The sequence below is a fragment of the Cnephaeus nilssonii genome (genome assembly GCF_951640355.1).
Source record: "Cnephaeus nilssonii genome assembly, chromosome: 1".
NCBI classification, from domain to species: Eukaryota; Metazoa; Chordata; class Mammalia; order Chiroptera; family Vespertilionidae; genus Cnephaeus; species Cnephaeus nilssonii.
Genome location: NC_137072.1, coordinates 39,536,999 through 39,551,777, shown reverse-complemented (window position 1 = coordinate 39,551,777; position 14,779 = coordinate 39,536,999). Strand labels below are relative to the sequence as shown.

Sequence of the window (14,779 nt, the reverse complement as noted above, 5' to 3'; positions counted from 1 at the left end):
ACTGGAGCTGCAGTTTATTTGGTTAAGCTGCCACAGAACAGGCCATTTATATGCAAAAGCCGCTGTGTGGAGCCTGGGCAGGTTTGTAGAATGTGCGGGGCGGGCCTCAGGGCGGGGCGGGATCTCAGGGCGTCCCTAGACTGGGGCGTGGCCAACGGCAATGACTGGCGTCAGCCGTCTCTGCCTTTCCACGTTTCCAAGTCCCTGCGCCCCGCGTTCCAGCGCAGTAAAACAATGATTGCTGGGCGCACCTCTGCAAAAAAGTCACTCTCACTTTCTGACCCGATGACCGAGAGTCCAGCTTTTCCCCGTAGGTGTCTGGGTCCCCCGCGAGTCCCCAGAAACTGGGTTTCAGAGTGATCGGGAGCTTGTCTCCCTGCGGGTTGAAGAAAAACCGCGCGCCCAGTTGCCTGCCGCCAGCCTGATTCGCGCGCCTCCGTACCTCAGCTTTTCAGCGTTTGTGCTCCTTTCTCTCCTTAGTTGTAAATCTTCCACTCAGCCAGCTTTCCCGTGGTTCAGGGTGGTAGACGTTTTGTCTTTTAGTTGTATTTTTGAAATTGTTGTTCGAGGCAGCAGATTAGTTGTTTAACCATGCCACCATCTTGGTTCCTCCTCCCCTTTCTTGTTATCTTTAAAGTTTGTTCCTTCTTATTGAGGTATAAATGACGAGTAAAAATTGAGTATATTTAAGATACACAATGTGGTGTTCTATATACGTTTCCACTGAAATGATCACAGTCAAGTTAATTAGCACATCTGTCATCTACCATGGTTACCTTTTCTGTGTGTGTGGTGAGGTCATTTCAGATCCATTCCCCCAGCAGATTTCAAGTACATGTTATGGTACTAACTACTGTCACCATGCCGAACACTAGATGAGGTTCTGACCCCGTGCCCTTTACTTGTAGCACCGTGACCTCTGCTGTGTTCACCGTGGGAGATAACGTCGTTTCAGGCAGTGATGACCGCACTGTGAAGGTCTGGGATTTAAAGAACATGAGATCCCCCATTGCAACCATTCGTACGGATTCTGCCATCAACAGGTGAGGGAAGCTGCTCATTGCTTAGATGTTTATTTGACTTGATAGGGTTGATTGTAGTACAATGTCTTGTCCATGTGACAATTAAATGAACCTTGGGAAAGTGGTTTAGACTCCTGGGGAAATATTTGTCATTGATCCTCTAATGCAAATTCAGTATTCGTAAACACTGAAACTTAAGTATACAATCAGGTTGGTGTAGTGGGCTTTGAGAATAAGAATGAGCCAGTTATGGCCCCTCTGTTTTGGTGACATGCTGCACATGTGAGTTGCATATAAGCAGCTTGGCCTCTGTATCCTAAAGCTGCAGACACATAATACTCACTGTTGTGTTTGCCATGAAGTGTGCATAGTATGGAATACCGTGGTGCTGTCACTGTTTTATATGGAACCTTCTTTTCTCTTTGTAGGATCAATGTATGCGTTGGCCAAAAAATCATCGCCCTCCCCCATGACAACCGACAAGTCAGATTGTTTGATATGTCCGGCGTGCGGCTGGCACGGCTCCCCCGCAGCAGCCGGCAGGTAACTGTGCTGGTGATGCATGTTCACAGAGTCTCAGGTCTTCTCCGTCATCAGTGACTCCTGGACGTACACTGGGAGACACACATGTGGTTTTAGTTTCCTAATAGCCACTTTAAAAAAAGCGAGAAGTTACTTTAACAATATATTTAACTAGATAAACCCAAAATAATAACATTTGAACATGCCGTCAATATAAAAATATTAGCAAATTTACACTCTTACTTTCTTATTATATATTTGATCTGTATTTAGAGTTCCTAAAATTTATCATTGAAAATGTTAAAATGTTTCCCAGTACCTGGACTGAACATTAGTTTTTAAGTTTAATCTAAATGAAATCCAGCATTTAGTTCCTTAGTATCAATAGCCACGTCTCAGGAACTCACTTTTGCGTGGGTTAGTGGCCTCCGTACTGGAAAGCAGTTTTAGATATTTTCAGTTGAACTTGTGCAAATTGGAAATATATTAAAGGACAATGGGTGGCCAAGCAGAAGCGGGAGCTCCTTAAGAAAGGACCCTCCACCCCTAGCCAGGAACCCCTTTCCATGGTGGGTTGCCAGGACAAACTCCATTGTAGAAGAGACTTTCCTGGGCGCTAGGACTTGCATTCAGCCCAGATCGTGCAGTGCAGGGGTGTTGGGTCAGTGTATACTGAGGTGTTTGCACCACCTGTCACAGCTTCCTGGGCTGTGGTATCAGCTCAGACCTGCTGACTCAGTCTCTGAGGGAAGCCTGGGAACCTGTGTTTAGATTCGTTCCCTGAGTTGCTCCAGATTTGAGGGCAAGTCCCAGAGTGAGTGACATACTGGCTCCTTTTGTAGGGGAATTGGATGTAGCTGTGGTAACAACAGCCAGTGTCCTCCCCTCCCCTTCCCGCTTATGAAGGCAGCCTCTCTGCAGGCTTTGTGCCTAACGGAGCCCCACCACAGTCACACTCTCCTTGGCTACTTTCCGCCTTTTCTGTGTGTCACTGTGATACCTTATTCTCCCACCATGGCTGCATCTCGGTGGCTGCTCATGTCCCCTTCAGGGCAGAGCTTCCAAGTGCAGTCATGAGCTGCAGTCTGCCCCGTGGGAGGTGGGGCTCAGGAACTGCAGACCCAGGCGATTCTGGGGTTAAGTGGTCAAGTGGCATTTGCTACCAACAGAGCAACAAAGCAATGGCACCAAGTTTCCAAAAGCCCTGTGTATTCAAGACACGGTTGGTTCTTCTCTGTGTAGCTCCTACGTGTGCTGTTTGAAGTTAGTGACTGAGCTTCTTAATTATGAGTGCAGGTCACAGAAAAACTACTCATGAAATTAGGGTAACTACACAAAGCTAGAGTTTCTTGTCTGGGATTTTTGTGTTTGGGTAACTGCTGAGCATCACTGATGTATCCTAAACATCTCTCTCTTTACTCTTTTATTTTGTTTATAGCTGTGCCTATGCAGTACATAAAATTGCTGTGCAACATGGAAAGCCAGCATTTACAAATAAATGTATGAGTGTGCATGACTTCATTACTTTGAGAATATTTCTCCTCAAAAAAATAGAGAGATTTCAGCAGTTGTTGGTGGAGCTAATTCTGTGGGCACAACTTTATTTTTAATTATCTGTTAACATTCAACCCTGTTGGAATTGTAGAATTCCTCTGTGCTTGGCCTTATTTCCCCCTAAAGTGGTTTGTGAAAATACTTACCTTTAAGGTTAATGGATAACATTTCATTTCATTCTGAACCTGTAACATTTCAGATGAATCAGTATGCTTTTCAGTCTCACAGAACCACAGCTAGAAATCCCCGGTTATGTTGTCCCAGCTTCTTTCAGCTAACAGCTTTATAAGGAGACAATGAAACTCAGTTCAAGTTGGTCACTAGAGTAGTAGGGGCTTAGGATATGGAATTGTTTTACTTTGGGGAAAGTGTAAATGCCATTTCCCAGAGTGTGGACTGTGATCAGGAACTCAGGGAGGGGCTGGTACAGTGTGCAGTGAAAGGTGGGTCTACAGATAGCGCACAGGATCTGGGCTGCAGGAGTGGAGAAGTGTTAGCGTGGCTCTGTGACTCTAGGAGGGCACAGAGTGGTTTCAAAGTCTGCATGTGCCCCGAGCCTTTTTTGGGTCATGTCTGTGTGCTCTGGGGGGTGTACATGAGATAAAAGGGTGACTCACCTGTGCGGGCTCCCAGTTCAGGCAGGACTGAGATCCTGGATTGGACCCACATTTGCAGGTGCCGTCTGGTCCTTTCCCTCACTAGGTAGTAGGACGTGATCTCAGTGTTGGCCCAGTGAGTGTCTTGAGTTTATCATCTTGAACTAGTTCTTTCCAGAGGCTTGATTTTTACTGTCAGCTAGTGGATGCTTATGCATTCTCTCTTCTCAAGTTCCTAACAAAGAGATGTAGAAGAGCTCCCCTAACCCTTCATTCTGGGACTCCTTTGTGGCCTGATTCTCTCTAAAACCAGCAGTATTCAAATGCGAATGTTTAACAGAGGGAGCTGTTGTGCCATTGTTTTGAGGGTTTCTTTTACTAAATTTCTGTTAGCTGTTTCTACTCCTTCTTGTATGATATAGCACTTTATTGTATGATATAGCACCAGCCAAGTATTAGAGTAACAATGACCGTGTCCTGAGGCATTGCTTGCATCTCTGCCTGTATATACCAAACATCACACTGTAAACTTTGTATGTTTTGCAGTAATTTTTTCCAACCTTGTGGTATTGAACCGGAATTCCTAAAGGATCAGGAATCTACTTGAAAGGCCATTCATTTTTCCTTTTTTTCATTTGACACTGAATGTGTTTTTTAACTGCTTGAACACCTGAACCAACTATTTGTTAAAATGATATTTGAGGTCTTTGGGTGAATTTCATTGAGTTTATTCCCAAATTTACCTAGACTCATTCATTAAAATTAAAAAAATTGATTATTTTTTCTTTCGGACTGTAATCTTACTCATTTTCTTCAAGAATCATGAGTGCTTTTGGTGTGTTTCATGAGATTCATGTTGTGTCTGACCTCATTCATTCATCATGGCCTTTCCACCAGCTCATCCCTGAGAACCTGCTGCCAACTTAGTATTTTTGTCTCACTCTGATTAATCCTGAGCGTTAATTTTTTTTCTCTCAATTCGGTTGCTTTGAGTGGTGTAGTTGTTAATTTGGTTGAGGTTTTATAGCCCTTATGCTTGAGGAATAATACACTAATTCTGGTTTGTGTGCTTGGTAATAGGGCCACAGAAGAATGGTGTGCTGCTCGGCGTGGAGTGAGGACCACCCCACCTGCAATCTGTTCACCTGTGGGTTTGACAGGCAAGCCATAGGCTGGAACATCAACATCCCTGCATTGTTACAGGAAAAATAAGGTGCCAGCACTCCTTAGTTTCGTAGTTCGCCATGGACCTGTGACTAGAGCAGGCTTTTCTCATACCGATCCGCCATTTTTGTGAGAGCTGGACCCTGAGAAGGGTGATTTGTATATGTCCTTTTCCCATTGTACCCAGCTTGCATGATGTACAGAACTGTGGTTACGTTTTTATTCTGTCTTGTCTGTGCTGGCATCCTCTGGTCAGTGGGAACAAAGCCGCTCCCTATAGCACGTGGCATTTGACATACGACAGGAGGGCATCACACTTGTGTGAGTTCAATGTGAACCTGTGTACTTACTGTGAGTGTAAGTCTATGGCATTTCTGGAATAATCCTACATATCTACCTTGTCCTGGGAGACTGCAGAGCTGTGTTTGCGTTGGCTGATGAATGGCAGGATTGGCAAAAAATTTTATGTTTACTTCCATGTGAAGTTGTAGCACATGCTGTTGTGTAATTCAGCTTCAGCTCTTCATTCTCTTACAGTTCTGTGAAATTAACCTGGATCTTAGAAGTTAAAAAAATAGCATCAGATGTTGAGTTTGCAGGATTCATTTTTTGTTTAAAGAAAAAGTTTGTTCTTTTTATAGAAAATCATTTCAATATCCTGAGGTCTCATATTAGCAAATTCTAAAATATGACTCTAATCACCAATTTCAGATCGTAAGCAAAATTTAAAGCACTTTAGTTTATAGCTTTGGTTATAAACAATTTTTAGAAGTTTCAAATAACTTATCCATTGAATGTGACTTGACCTTTTTAAGAAGGCTGTGCTACCTGAAGACAAAACCTTATTTATTTTCTACACCTTTGGTTTGCATATTTCTGCATGGGTTCACTTCTTTGGTGGTATTTGAGAGCCAACAATGCAAATAAATGAGTACTACCTCAAAAATAAATGTTTGGAAAACTTGGGAGTCTTACTGTGCCTAGCTAACTAAGCACTTTGGCTTTTAGCTGGAATACTGAGTTCAGTTCAGAAGGCAAGAAAGACAATCAGCAAATGTAATGGAAAGGCACTTCCATTAACTAGCTACCAGGGTGGCAGCCGCAGCCATAGTTCACAGGTGACAAGATGCTCCTGTCTCAGCCGCCAGGACACCCCTCAGTGCCAACCCTCCCACTGCTGGAGTGGGCCTGTCACCCTTGCCTTCTTAGCAGTTACTGTGTTTGACATTTGTGAGTTTGTGTTATTGTTGAGTTACAGTTTTGATAAAGAGACATCTCAGTGTACTACTCCTTATATTTTTAATCCTTCGAATATGTCGGAGACTGGCCCCTTGGAGAGATACAAGAGGGTTACATTGAAAACGACTGTGGTTGACCCCATTCCTGTGTCTCTTATTTTGTAGTGACACGCCTGGGTACCGTTGGCTGCAGGGCAGTGCGACATGTGCAGGCTGCCCGGGGTGGAGCACCCAGGCTCAGGTCCTACAATAGCTAATCTTTGAAACTTCAGTCCTGAGTCCTTGGTGATTCTGAAATAATTTACAGAGCCTGGAAGGGAGAGAGACCAGGAAAAGCCAGTAATAACAGTACAGAAGTTGCTAACAAAGAACAGACAAGCAATGCTTTAGAGTGACTTTATTTTTAAAGCTCAAGAATTGGTTGTATTTTTAAAGTGTGACATTTGCCCTCAGCACACTGTTTGAGAACCAAGTCAGCTTGTCACTATGGGCCTGAGCACCAGGTTCAGGCACTGCTCTCCTGAGTGGTCTCGTGTTGAGATGGCTGATGATCACACTTTCTCTACTGCACCGCACCCCCAAAGACATGAGCACGATGAGTTCCTAATGATAAGTTGCATAACCACACTCTTGGGTTCCCTCTTGTGTTTTAATTTGAATGCCGGGCTATCTTAGACTCACCATTAGTAAGTAACATTGAAAAATGTATACACATAGGTAAATCAAACTTAAGAACTAGATCTCTTCCAGATTAAAAAATTTGAAGCTTTTAGCTTGCCTGGTGTCAACCCATGAAACAAGAAGTTCTTGGTTCAATTCCTGGTCAGGGCACATGCCCTGGGTTGCTGGCTCGATCCCCAGTAAGGGTGTGGGTGCAGGAGGTAGTCGAGCAATGTTTCTCATTGATGTTTCCATCTCTCTATCCCTCTCCTTTCCTCTCTCTTTAAAAAAATCAAAAAGATTTTAAAAAGTTTTTGAAGCTTTTAAATATATGTTGTGATGGCCATTTAATTCTGTGCAGACCAGTGCCCTTCATGGCTGGCAGCGGCTCACCTTGCGAAGTGGAGGGGCCCCAGCCTCCCTTGTTTCCTTGAGTGCAAAGGCCTCATGGTGCTGGGGCTGTTCCCAGGAGCAGGACAGGCTTCTGCTAGCGGCTGTGTGTCCTCTGAGGGCATCCCTCCAGCTGCTCTGGTCATAGTGCTGGTGATTTCAGGAGCCATGAAGGAGATTAGCAATAGTGTGTGCATGCGTGTGCTTGAATATGTGTGCGTGTATGAATGTTTGTGTGGCTGAAATTGTCATGTCATCAGCCACAAGTGATCTCATTTGAAATAGTGTTTTGAAATGGGAATTGTTTTGTCCTGTATGCTGACATGTCCAGAATTTCATTTAATAATGCAAAGAAAATGTGTGATTACTGAAAAATGTGCATTGATAATTTTGTACAAGATGCATTGGACAAAGCAACACTCCTTTCAACCACTGCACATCGGTTTCTGTAGAGTCAAAGATTCTGTACATATTTTGCCATCTGAAGAATCCTTTGTAAAATTATTTGTTGCTTAAATCTGTGAAAAACAAGTTTCTTTGGAGCAAGTACACATTTGTAAGTGTTGTGTAGAAGCAAGTGTTTTTATTGTATTGATGTAATTGTTTTTAAGTGTTCAGTGTCTTCATTGCAAAATGAAATTCATTAAAAATCCATGTTCCATAATTACTTTTGTAAAAGTTTTGTTATTAGGAGTCTCTTTTTTATTATTTTACTTTTTTTATGTTTTGTTTTGGTTCAACTTTGTTAATAGCTACTGGATATCACAATGATGTAGCAATTGAACAAATTTCTAATTATAGGATTGCACATTTGAAAATATAAATTCTAGACTTAGAAGAGCAATTGTGTTATATTTTCTATCTGTTTGTTAGAGGCTAATATTAAGCGATACATAATTATGCTTTTCCTTCATTCCCATCCCAAAATTTTCTGAAGGGCATTAACAATTGGACCTAATACAGGTATTTCTCAAAGTTCCTCAGAGTCTCATAAGATGCTTGTCTGGTTCTTGTCACAGACAGGTAAGCTTGTTCGAAAGTTTTAAAAATTGCAGTTTTAGAAAGTTGACCGCATTTTCTGCAGGAAAGTGCAAGTCAGGATCTGTGGCAGTTGCCGGTCCTCCCTTCTGTTCTTACCCACGTGAGTGAAGCTTTGTGCTGGTTGCAGGAACTTCAGGAGGTGTTAACACACACTACCTGGTGTGTCCTGCCTGCCAGTGGCCCCTTTTTCAGGTGGGAAGGCTCGTTGCATAGGCATTGGGTGTACATTCAGAAATTCTCTACTGCTTGCTTAACTCTCTACATTACTCTTCAAAAACGTGATTATTGTTGAAATTACATATTCAGTTACATTTAAAACTTCACATATTAGTATAAAGAATCAAGAAGGCAAGACTTGTATTACTATGATGTCATCAAAATGCCACCAAGACGTGTGTCTCCTCAACTATTCAAAATTTTTGTTTTCCCTTAATAAATTAGAAGTTAAATTATCCCAAAAATTGAGAACACCTCAGTTGTTATGTACAACATATATAGTCCATATTATGGAGGGAAGAAGCTACAAATGAAATCAGCAATAAGATAAAAGTGTTGTGTAATTTAAAATTAATTCTAATGAAATATCTTTAAGCAGCTTCTGGTAAAAAATAAAAGACTAAGCAGATCTTTGGATCTTAAAAGTCTCTGTGATTGACAAGTGATGTCCATTTGTGATTTGTGGGCTGAGGTAAAGAGCAACAAGGGAGCTGCTTTAGATAGTTTGGTCCAGGTATCTCCAAAGAGCTGAGGTTTAATCTTGAGCCTGAAGGTTGGTGAGGTGGTCAGGAACTGAAGGGTGACCAAAGAGCAAGGGAAGTCGCACACAGAACCAAGGGGAGGACACAAAGTGAGGTGGGGGGAGGGACGGACCCTGAGTCCTGCAGCAGCTTTGGGGAGAGTGGTTTGCTCTACGTGCGCTCCCTGACTTGTGGGGATGGACTGAGGGGTCACCAGGAGCCATGCAGGTGGAAGACATGGTCACAGTGCGGTGGAGGAAGAGCATGGCCTTGAGGTCTGACTTGGAAGGAGACCAGGCAGGTCTTGCCCGTAGGCAGGGCTGTTTATCCCACAATTCAGGTGTGTTACAGAACATGCTGTTACCAGGAGCGTACAGCTTTGACATTGGGCGTTCCTTAGTTACCCAAAGGATGATTCGAGCACAACCTAGAATGTATGAGAAGGATTTTTCCCTAAAGAAAATGGTAATGGGATGTGTTAGGAAATTTTAATCACTATTTAGAAACATTGGGTTTCAGTTACCTTAGCTAAATTAGTTTACTTCTGACTGCTGGGCATTTTGTCACCACCACGACACAAACACTTCCTCTCTCACTCTGGGTGCCACGTCTGCCCCTCATCTTCACAGGTTCTGAATGAGTGGTTATTTTATACTCCATCCAATCCAAACTGGGCCCTCAAGATCCTCCCCTGACATTTTTGGAACTAGAACTGAGAAACTCAGTCTCCCAATAGCTTCACCTGAGTGAAAATAATGCAAATGTGCTAAGAGAAAATAACTAGAATTGTGTGCTCAGCAAACTGCCTCTGAAGAATGTGTGAAATGCAGATAATGTGGGGGATATATAGTTTTCACTAGATTTCCTTTTCTGACGGAGTTTTTTGAGATAATGTAGGGAGAACAAGTCACGAAGGAATGGTTTCAAAATAGACAAACATCCTAGCAGACAGCCATATAAAATAGTGTCTGATTGGAGTTAGTGGTTTATTTTATTTTTTGGGGTAAGGAAAAGTTTCTTGACTGAGAAGGCACCAAACAAGATGGGAGACTAATTGTGCCTCTCAAATCCATCTTGCTCGTTGGACTAGGTTGAGGGTTTCTTTATATTTTTACTAGAGGCCTGGTGCACAAAATTCATGTATGGTGGAGGCGGGGGGGGGGGGGAGGGGCCGGGGGGAGGGTCCCCTCAGCCCAGCCTGCACCCCCTCCAATCTGGGATGTCGGACTGCCAGTTTAGGCCCGATCCCTGGGATCGGGGCTAAACTGTCAGTTGGACATCCCTCTCACAATTTGGGATCGCTGGCTCCTAACTGCTCACCTGCCTGCCTGCCTGATTGCCACTAACTGCCACCCCCCTGCCAGCCTGATCACCCCTAACTGACTCTGCCTGCCGGCCTGATCACCCTAACTCCCCCTGCCGGCCTGGTCACCCCTAACTGCCCCCCCACCAGCCTGGTCGCCCCTAACTGCCCCCTTTGCTGGCCTGGTTGCCCCTTACTGCCCCCCCCCCTGCTGGCCTGGTTGCCCCCAACTGCCCCGCCCCCCCCGCTGGCCTGGTCACCCCTAACTGCCCCCCTTGCTGGCCTGGTTGCTCCCAACTGCCCCTCCCCCCCACTGCTGGCCTGTTCGCCCCTTACTGCCCTCCTTGCCGGCCTGGTTGCCCCTAAGTGCCCCCCTGCCCCTGAGCCGGCCTGGTCGCTCCCAACTGCCCCCCCCGCCTGCCGACCTGGTCGCCCCCAACTGCCCCCCCCCCCCCCCCCCGCTGGCCTGGTCGCCCCACGCAGCCTGCTGTTCAGTCGTTTGGTTGTCCTTCACTAACCCCCCTGCTGGCCTGGTCGCCCCATGCAGCTTGCTGTTCGGTCGTCCATCTGGTTGTTTCGGTCGTGACAGCCCCTGGCTTTTTATATATTAGGATTGATTTCAGAGAGGAAGGGAGAAGGAGAGAGAGAAACATCAATGATGAGGGAGAATAATTGATTGACTTCCTCCTGCATGCCCCCTACTGGGGATCAAGCCTGCAACCCTAGGCATGTACCCTGACTGGGAATTGAATCGTGACCTCCAGGTTCATAGGACTGCACTCAACCCCTGAGCCACACTGGGTTAGGTTGAGGGTTTTTAAGGCTTGAGTGGGAACACATATGCAGAAGTGCTGGTGGGGAAGTTTTAATTGGAGGACCTTGGAACTTGGCCATTTATGTTAAGGGGCATCAACCCCAGATCTTCCTGGACAAGAGGGCTTCTGAAGAAAGGGTTCTGGTGTTCAAGTTTTGGTTATGTCCTGGTGCTTTATGTGTTGCATGTGTGTGTGGCTGATACTTTGGTTCTGGATAGGTCAAAGTTCTCTCACTTGTACATGCTTGGAGTTACTGGTTTAAAATTCTGTTTTTGTTTGGCTGGAAGAGTGAAATAATGATTCATTTTACCCTTTATCATATAGATGTAGATGTAGCAAAATTTCAAGGGTCACTACGAAGAAGAAAAACACATTGGAAAGAAAAAAATGATAAAAAGTGGTTATTGTACGGGGGGTTGTGAAATGTAAGTAAGAACTGAGTGGAAGTGACTTTTTGGTGCATCTCTCACAGTTTTTAAACTTTAGAACCATTGAAATGCATCACTCAGTATCTGAAAAGTTCACGTTTTATGCTAACGACAAAAACATAGGGTACCTGGTGGGGAACAACTGGCAAAGAAAAGAGGCTTGAAATTATCCATAGGAATATTAACATAAAGTGTTGCAAAGACATTGAAAAAGACAAAATGAGAGACTGTGTGCATTAATAGGAAGAGTCAATATTGTAAAAATGTCAGCTCTTCCTTGTTGGCAAGTAGATTCAGTGCAATTCCAATCCAGCTCACCCTAGTGTTTTGAGGGGTTTGACAATCTGATTCTTAAATTTATTAGAAAGAGAAAAGGCCATGGTTAATGAGATGCCCAAGGAGAGAGAGGAGGAGGAAGACAGGAGAACAAGAGATTTACCTTAGACCTGGCAGGGCTGTGGTCCACAAAGTGTGATATTGGCATAGGAAACGGAAGAACTGACCAGCGGAATAGAAAGCCAAGTTGATTCTTGCAAATGTGTAAACTTGAAATATTTCCGCTTATGTAATCACAGATCACTGGAAGAAAGTGGCCTATTTTAGTAATGGTTTTAATGGTACTGGTTATCCATTTTGAGGGGGTGGGGGAGAACAAGAAACTTGGATCCCTACCTCACACCAAAAGAAAATTTCACATTATGTGTTAAAGGAATAACAGTATTTTTTTAAACAACAATATTTTTGTGACTTTGACTTTATTAAGTAACTATCTAAAAATGCATTAGCCATACTAGAAAAGATTGATACATTTAAGCATATTAAATGTAAAAGATTATAGGACACCTTAGAGTGAAATGATAAATCACAAATTATAGTTTTAGCATATATAATCTACAAAAGATGAATATTCAGGATAATAAAATTCTACATGTTTCCAGGAGAATGGGACAGACATAAGGAAGTATGTCACAAAAGAGAAAACTAAATAGCCAATAAATACATATAGAAATTTAAAAAATGAAAATTAAGACCAAAACCAAGTACCATCTTAGAACTGTTAGATTGATAAAAGCTCTGTCAAGCACATAAATTGTTGGAATATTTTATATGCACTTACTGGTTTGTATATAAACTAATACAGGAAATGGGAAAGTACTGTTTGTAAGTTTGGATGTGTGCATGCTTCCTGCTCCAGCAAAAACTAGGGATACAGTTAACATGGTTTATCAAAGTGAGGTATCCAGAGACCTTGCAAGTATTAAAGTGAAGGTTCCTCGGTCCGACTCCATAGCTGCCAACCCAGAACCTTTCAGTAGGACGCAAGAATCTGCGTTGCAGACAAGCTCCTGCGTGTCATCTGCTGTCCAGTCCGAGAGCGGCTCTCCTTGGCACATGTGCACCAGGAGACACAGGCAAGATGGTGCTGCCAACCCGGAGACAACCTGAGCACATCGACGGGGACTGGCAAATAAACCGTGGTACGTCTGCACAACAAAACATTTTGTGCCAGTAAACACGAATGAGACACAGCTGTTTGCCAGAGTTGACCTTAGGAGCACAGGGGTGAATGAAGACAGGGGCCCCTGGAGCATGCACAGTGTGATGCCGTTTTTACGAAGTACACACAAGCCCAACCACATAGGTCTGATTATGTTCACGTACATGGGGTCATGGGGATGAAAACCCCAAATTCAGCATGGCATTCTCTGGGCCAGGAGAGGAGTGTGGGTGGGAGGCAGAGGGCGGGATCAGTATGAGCCCAGAATTGGCAATATCTGATTTGATTCTTAATTTAGATGATGAGTACACAAATCTCTGCTCCAATGTTCATACTTCTAAATTATCTTTGCAAATATTCCTTTAATGCATCTAATGCCATTAAAAGAGTAATAAAACAATTCTAAATAGAAAATGTGTATTATTCCAAAGTTGGATAAAGTGAATGCTGATAACAAAATGGGAGAATTACAGTAATATTTTTAACCACATTAGTTTCAAGCTTAGTGCATAGACATATTTTATTCACTTCAAATATTAGTGCTTTTCCCACTTACAAACAGGTAGTTTTATTATTCTAAAACGTCTGATTTTCAGTTGGTGTGTACAGTCCATAGGAGGAAATGAAAGCCCATTTTGTTCCAGGATAATGTTCTTGAAAAACATAGTCACTGAGGAAATTGTAAACCAGCAGTGTTGCACTGTGTCTAAATTGGGTTGTTTTCAAATATGTTTTGGAAATCCCAGCTTGAAAGTGGGAAATGTAATAAGGATTCGTTTACCAGGTGCTGTCATAAAACAGTAAAAGTAGTTTTCTTATGTTGCTCATAAACTGGGACTGAAGATAATTTCAAATCCAGGAGACAGTCCAAAAATTGTGCTGAGCAGCGGCCACATATCAGAATAAGAATTTTTATTCTCACAGTCTGTGTTTGGGGGGGAAACAGCATTTTAAACTGTAAGTTAAATTTATACTTGAGTAAGCCTTGGTGGTTTATGTGTCTCAGGAATGTGTTCTCATCTGAACTGTTGAACTTATTGGCATAAAGTTGTTCATATTATTCCCCCTTGTTATAATTTAATATCTGAGGAATCTGTGTTAATAATACTGATACTCCCTCCAAACCACTATCATAATATTGGTCACATTATACTATAATTATTGGCTTGATTTTTTACCGTCATATAGATGGCAAGATTTATCAGGAACCATAACATGAGGCCTAACTCATGGCAGCCCTCAGGAGATGCTGGGTGAGTGTGTGAACATGGACTTGACGAAGTGTCTCCCAGCTCCTGCATCCCCCGTGCGCTTGTAAAGGATTGCTTGCATTGCACTCCCACCTCCACCTTCCTCGCCTCCCACTCCCCACCCTAAGACCTCACGCCCATGCCCCTTAGAGTTGTGCTCTCGCTGGCAACTTCCCCCTGAGGCTCCTTCCCCTCCATCCTAACCTGAAGTGCCCGACTCAGGTGGTTCTCTGTTTACTGCTTCAGGGGCTATTTCATGTCGTAGTAAACTCCTCTAAATCTTGGAAAACTATTGTTAATACACGAAAACACCAACCCACACTTTTTAGCTCCTAACCAGTCAGTACCATCTCCTAAGTCAATTTAAATGTGGAAGCACTGAATTCCTGTGCCGTGTTTGAGACCCATTTCTGCCTGGCCTCAGAGAGCAGGTGTCATCGTCCCCTCCTTCTGCACGAGAAGCCCCGGTGCAGACCGCCGCGAGGGAGCCGAAGCGCAGCGGGAGGGTGGCTATAGCAGTTATCAGTGTTTTCAGACATCCCGGGTGGAAGGCGCCTCACT

At 43.6% G+C, this 14,779-nt stretch overlaps 1 protein-coding gene across 2 annotated transcripts in view; it reads left to right on the top strand.

The window, feature by feature from the left end:
* The window catches only part of WDR37 (WD repeat domain 37), a 72,800-nt gene extending 64,996 nt beyond the window's left edge, over window positions 1-7,804 (top strand). For both annotated transcript variants that reach the window (XM_079772179.1, XM_079772180.1), the window contains exons 12-14: window positions 909-1,043; window positions 1,451-1,565; window positions 4,775-7,804. In XM_079772179.1, the coding sequence (XP_079628305.1) occupies window positions 909-1,043; window positions 1,451-1,565; window positions 4,775-4,906 (382 nt within the window). In that variant the 3' untranslated portion in view covers window positions 4,907-7,804. The remainder of the gene's footprint in view (window positions 1-908; window positions 1,044-1,450; window positions 1,566-4,774) is intronic.
* Window positions 7,805-14,779: the final 6,975 nt, after the last annotated feature.